This window comes from Quercus robur, chromosome 5, assembly GCF_932294415.1.
Source record: "Quercus robur chromosome 5, dhQueRobu3.1, whole genome shotgun sequence".
Classification (NCBI taxonomy): Eukaryota; Viridiplantae; Streptophyta; class Magnoliopsida; order Fagales; family Fagaceae; genus Quercus; species Quercus robur.
Window position 1 is genome coordinate 64,242,575 of NC_065538.1, and position 6,594 is coordinate 64,249,168.

General features: G+C 38.7%; 1 protein-coding gene across 1 annotated transcript; it reads right to left on the reverse strand.

Moving 5' to 3' along the window:
- Window positions 1–1,204: 1,204 nt before the first annotated feature.
- LOC126726656 (receptor-like protein kinase FERONIA) lies at window positions 1,205–2,859 on the reverse strand. The gene has a single exon (XM_050431973.1). The coding sequence runs from the start codon at window positions 2,705–2,707 to the stop codon at window positions 1,532–1,534; it is 1,176 nt and encodes a 391-aa protein (XP_050287930.1). The 5' UTR covers window positions 2,708–2,859; the 3' UTR covers window positions 1,205–1,531.
- Window positions 2,860–6,594: the final 3,735 nt, after the last annotated feature.

Below are 6,594 nucleotides of genomic sequence, written 5' to 3' on the forward strand. Positions count from 1 at the left end.
CTTCATACTTTGTCCCTTTCCTTTAAATGGGTAGATTCCTCATTGATGATGATGAAAGGTAGAAAGGCTCCCAGCCACCTTCCTTCTTGGTTCCCCTTTCCTATTTTACCCGAGGCACTAGGCTCCTTCATCAGGTGCTGACTTCTAAGCCACTATCTGTTCCCAAAGCTTTCTTCTGAATTATGGGCAGCTAATGGGACACGACCTCCTTCGTTTCTTGTGTCCATGGGCATGCCACCCTAAGCTGTCCAAATCCTAACAGGTTTTCCCCAGCATTTCCTGAGGATCCCCCTTAACTCTGGTGGATCCTATGTAACCTGGCCCAGCTCCTACTTGCCTCCCTTTTGGGCTTCCTTGGATACCACCTCTTGCTTAATCCCATGGCCCATGATTCCCTTTATGCCTCTTTTTTCTTCCTAAGGCCCAATACTTTATTCTTTTCTCTCCATGGGCAGGGCTCCTCCCTTCTTTATTTTCTTGAGGGCCAAGCCTTTCTTCTTCATGGGCTAGGCCTGTCTCACTTTTAAAGGTCTAGTTCCTTATTGCAATTTTGAATCTCAACACCTAGTAAGCCTAAATGCACAAGTGAAAAAATGAGATGACCAGGCAACTAAAACCAAGAGGAACAAACCATGAAGTCAACTTTAAACTAATGCAAGAGTGAGTGAAACACTTTGTCAAACATATGGTATGTATATTCCAAAATGGGATTGGAAAAAATGTATTGTAACATGAATCCACCCAAGAATTATACCCAAGACAAACTAAGCACATTACAATTGAACAATTGATTAATTATCCCAAGTTGGCAAGATTGAACAAAAGTCCCCAAAATGATCAATTCAAAAAAAATATATAAATAATAATAATAATAATAATAGCATTAGCACATCCTGTTGTCGAAGGGGAGTTGAACTTCAAAATTAGAATATCTAGGAAGACTACTAAGTTTTCTAATGTACTATTGTGCAAGCCTTTTTTGATGAGTTTTGATAATAAAAGTTCGGAATGAGCATTGCTTCAAATGCTTTGAGGGGAATTGAGAAACCCAAGGGGAGAAAAAACAGAGTTTGTAAGAATTGAGAGACCAAAGAAAATAATAATTTGCAAGAATTGAAAAGTCAAAAAAACAAAAACAAAAACAAAAATGAATAGTGTGTGTTCCAAAGAAAGAGAAAAAGAAAAGGAGAAAGATTAGACAACATTATATAAACTTACCACATCAGCACATCATAAATATCAACTTAGTAATGAATTCTATAGTGAACGACTCAGTACAAGGAGTATTACATAGCATAGGAATAAAAAATATCGCAACAAACTATTTAAACATCAGGATTCCCTATCCCAATAACTTTAGGTAAAGGAAAAGTTTGTGTTTTCCCCATCCCAATAACACTTCATGGTTGTCTCTTTTGCCACAATTTCTCAGCAATTACACAGACCATAAACGCCATCAGTAATAAAACGTAATATAAAGATAAAACCAATCTAAAACTGAAAAACATACTTGTGAATTGTCTGTGGTTAATCATATTTGACCGCTTGGCATGGTGGTGTCCAAGGACAATTCTTCAGTAGATGCAAAACTCTCTCCTCTGAAGCTATTCCACCCCATCTCCATCGAAGAAGTGTCATCTGGAGAATCATTACAGATGTATTCATCAATGGGATAGTTATAATCACCAGTTGGATCCACATTCTTGCTCGTAGCATCTGCACTCTCTTGTATCTCCAATGCATGTTCAAGGCCTGCCTGCACTTCACCCATGTTGGGTCGATGTTTGGCTCCCCGTCGCACACAAGCAGTGGCAATGTCAATGTATATCTTAAAACACTCTGGAGTTATCTTTCCCATAAGATACGGATCAACTATCTCATTAATGGCCCCTTCTCGTTTGCTACTTTGAGCCCACCTAATCAGATGTATCGGTTCTTCCATTTCAGATTTTTTTCCGTATGCCTTTCTGCCACAGAGGACTTCCAACAGTACCGCACCAAGAGAGTAGACATCTGATTTATCGGTCAGCTCTCCGCTCATGCAATACTCGGGATCCAAATAGACTAGAGTTCCCACCACCCTAGATTCCAGCCTAATTAAAGCCTTTGACAAACTTGGGGGACCCTTCTTGGACAACCCAAAATCTGACAACTTGGGCTCCAAATTCTCGTCCAACAGAATTTTTTGCGTCTTCACGTTACGGTGGATGATAGTATGCTTCACCCCAGTGTGAAGGTAGTGCAGCCCACGCGCCACTCCAATGCAAATCTTAAGTCTTTGTTTCCACGGGAGGGGTTCATGGTGGTTAGTGCCGTAGAGGTGGTTTCCAAGGTTTCCATTGACCATGAATTCGTAGACAAGGAACTCCTGGAGTTTATCTTCGATACAATATCCGATGAGACGGAGGAGGTTAGGGTGGTGTAACTGGCAAAGCAACAGAACCTCGTTCCTTAACCAGTCCGAACCCGGCATTGTCTTGGTATTCACACACTTTATGGCAACGCTTATTGTAGGGTCGTCAATAAACCCCTTGTATACTTTCCTATAATTCCACTCACCAATGAATAAATTATCATCGAAGTTATTGGTGGCTGTCTTGATCTCAGCCAGTGAAAATCGACGGCATGGAAGGTTTGTTTTGTCTGACGTCCTTCTCTTACCGGACGGCCTTATTAACTTTGAAATACATTCTGAAATACCTTTCATACCACCAACGACCTTGAAATGATGCAGTAAAAGGAGTGGCTAGTTGCCCCAGCGATCACGGATAAGATTCCCTTTCAAAAACAGACAAACTAACAAAGTAGAGGTTTTCTATCTCTTATCTTATCTCAAAAAACACAAAGTAGGGGTTTTTTTTCGTAAACAATATAGTTATATACTTATATAGATTATACAGAACTCTCAATGAACTAAATACTGGTGGGGGTGGGCCTGTTGGATACTTCAATTATTTGACTTTTCTTCAATGTCTCATCCAATGGTTCTGTTATTTCAATATTTTACAGATTATTTACCCTATGTAGTTTTATAGGCATAAGATAATGCTAAGCCCTGATAATTTTTTCCTTGAAGCAGACTATATTTGAGTTCTCAAGCACACTTTTTTTTTTTTAATATATATACACATTTTTGAGATTCAAATATTATTTTGGGAGTGCACTCTATCTTGGAAAACGTCTACCTGATTTTGGTCATTTTGGAGAATTGTTGGATTATTAATGATTATATTCAATTACGAGACCTCATTTTGTAGTTTAAATTTCTGGGATTAAAAAATTGGAGTGTTACATTTAGGCTTTGCAAATCATTGCCCTGATGTAATTTGTGGGAGAGAAGTGCATATTTTGCCTACATGATTGGAGGGCTTGTTAAAGACTTGTTTGATGCTTCTTTGAAGCCTTATTTTATAGCTAGTCACGGCCCTTGTGGGCTATAACATTGATATTGGAACTACAAATAGGGGGAAAACTCTGAGAGACAATGGTGGGCTTGAGATTGTTAAGATGGGCGCACCAAGAAACCGTTATTCAACGGTGCCTTCTACAAAGTAGGAGTTCTATTGCCTGTCACCTTTAAGGTAAGTTCTTCAGTACCATATGATAGGGGGAAAACTCTTCTTAGGCATGCAAATGTGAATACATAGCACACAAGTGAATGCAGTGCGGAGAAGCGAGGTTTCTGTGGACAAAATCCTGAGCCATTTGCAAACTAAAATGGATTAATTACCTTTCAGCAAGCCCCTAGTCAATTAATTTACCTTCCTTTGCCTGATGATAGTTCATGGATGTACATTTTCATAAATTTTAACTGAGGACATCGTTCTAACCAAAAACATTGATCTTGCAGCCCTTGCCCAGCAAAAAGAATCTTAGGGGGACTGATCAAAGTAATAGTTTCAGTGTGCATTCAAGACAATAGAAGAACTTTAAGCTATTGAAAAGATGCCATGGAATCTTGCTTCAAAACAGTATGAGACCAAAAACTTTCACCAAAAAAAAAAAAGCTTCATTATAGAGTTGGATAGATTGGGTTTTCATTTCATTCATCTCTGATAGTAACTTTCTTTTATAAATTCATTCATCTTAGAAAGTACTTCCACTGAAAGATAATCAAGCAATCCCAATAAACATTCAATGATCTAATTTTAAGCTTCATGCCTCCTCAAGCTCTCAAACTCCATGAAATGGTGAGCTTGAATCACTTAATTAGAAAGAGAAATGTTCAGGAAGCATCGCCAAAAAGATTTTCCTTTTTATGTCTCTTTCCTTTTCCCTCTTTCAATTTAAATTTATGCTCTATGGATTTCTATATGCATTTACTATTTCCATGGATCACATTGGTGCAGAAATAATGTTTAGCTCTAAGCAGCATATAATTAAAAGATTTAAGTGAAAAATAAATCACATTGTATTCATAAACCAAAAAGGAGGGGGGGGAGGGAGGGAGAGATTCTTCACCTACATTGCGTTTCCCAAGAGGTAACATGATACATGCTGGGGGAACAGATTGACTAATGCTACTAAGGAATTTCAAGGTCTGGTCTCCTGTTGAATCATTGCATCTGGATAGGTAGCCAAAATCCTTGATTTCATGCTCCTATAAACGAGAGAGAGAGAGAGAGAGAGAGAGAGAATTAAATCACCAAACGGCGCCAAAATCTGGATAGCCAAAGAGGCAACAACCATGAATCTAAACTTTCAAGTAAACAACTTGAATGAAGATAATAATATATCTGGGATGATGTAAGAATAAGAAACTTGGCATACATAGAGCTTCATAATCAATAGTATAGTTGCAAAACACATCAAATTTACAAGTCAATAGAAAAATTCAAACATTCGGGCAGTAGGAAATAATTCATATAAAAGAAAATAGAGATGGTGAAGCTGGGGCAAGATAAAGTTGTTGGGTGCGCTGCACCATGTTCCAGCCCACACTTTGTCTTAGCTCATTAAATGAGCTTGTAGAAAAATTGGCAAGAAGTCAGCAAAGCAAATTGAACCTGCTGGAGGAGATTGTCCAAAAGAGAAGAAATTGGGTTCATCTTTTCCTTTATAATTATGTACAAAAGTCCATCAATATTTATGAAGGGATGTACAAAAGTCAAGCCACATAAATGATTATGTGATGTTAAACTTGTGAGACACGTTGGAAGGAAGAAAGAAAAGAGAGAAGCAAAAGGCAAGGGTGATTCGGCTAAGGAAGAGCTGAAGAAAAGAAATTGGTTGAACCAAAGTCAAGATAAGTGGCTTGTATTTAATGTGACTTGATGTGAAGAGTGTGAAAGGGAGAAAAGTAGAAAAGGTGAAAGAAATAAAAGGGTAGAGGCCATTCGGCCATTTGGGCAGAGGGCTGAAGAAGTGAAGTCCCATAGTGAGGTGAGGACTAGTGCAGTCTTGGAGAGCTGCGTGAGTGAGAGCAAGCAAGAGAGAAGAGAAAAATAGAGAGAGTAAGAGAAAATACACAGTGAGGAAGAGAGCAGTGAGTGAAAAGAAAAAGAAAGTTTTTTTTCTCAAGTTGTATCTCTAAGTGTTGTAATCTCTATTTTATATAGTGAAATTATTCGGAGTTTGTCCCGTGGTTTTTCCCTTCAAGGAGAAAGGGCTTCCACGTAAATCTTTGTGTTTTTTGTGTGGTTGTACTTCCGCTATGCTTGCTAGAATTTATTCACAGTAATATAGAATTTTCCCAACAAGTGGTATCAGAGCGTAGGTTCGACTGGGAGCAATGGCCGGAGAAGAAGGAAAGACGTCAGGAATCGAGAAGTTTGACGGCACAGACTTTGGCTATTGGAAGATGCAAATCGAAGATTATTTGTATGGGAAGAAATTACATCTTCCTCTTTCGGGAAGGAAACCTGATAGTATGGAAGAAGAAGAATGGAGTCTTCTTGATAGACAGGTGCTAGGAGTTATACGATTAACTCTAACAAGATCAGTTGCACATAACGTTATGAAGGAAAAGACCACAGTGGATCTTATGAAGGCTTTGTCTAGCATGTATGAAAAGCCTTCAGCTAACAATAAGGTGCATCTGATGAAGAAGTTATTTAATCTGAAGATGGTGGATGGTACACCTGTGGCTCAGCATCTGAATGAGTTTAACACCATCACAAATCAATTGTCCTCTGTGGAGATTGATTTTGACGATGAGATCCGTGCATTAATTGTTTTGGCTTCTTTGCCAAACAGTTGGGAGGCCATGAGAATGGCAGTGAGCAATTCTGCAGGGAAGAGCAAACTCAAATATGATGATATTCGAGATTTGATTCTAAGTGAGGAGGTTCGCAGAAGAGATGCTGGTTTAAACAATGCACAAGATCAAGCTCTTGTCATGGAGAACAGGGGCAGAAATAGAAGCAAAGGGCTTGATGATCGGGCCAAATCCAATGACAGGTCACAGTCAAAAGGTAGATCTCAGTTTAAAGAGATGAGAGAATGTTTCCATTGTGGGAAAAAGGGTCACATAAAAAGAAACTGTTGGCATTGGAATAAAGAACAAACTGAAGAGAAAGATGAAAAGAATGATGATGAGAAGAATACTGCAGCAGTTGTGTTCCATGAGGATGTTTTGATGCTCTCTCTTGAAGA

Excerpts from the sequence above, each read along its gene's own strand:
- LOC126726656 (XM_050431973.1), bottom strand. The coding sequence starts at position 2,707 with ATGAAAGGTATTTCAGAATGTATTTCAAAGTTAATAAGGCCGTCCGGT.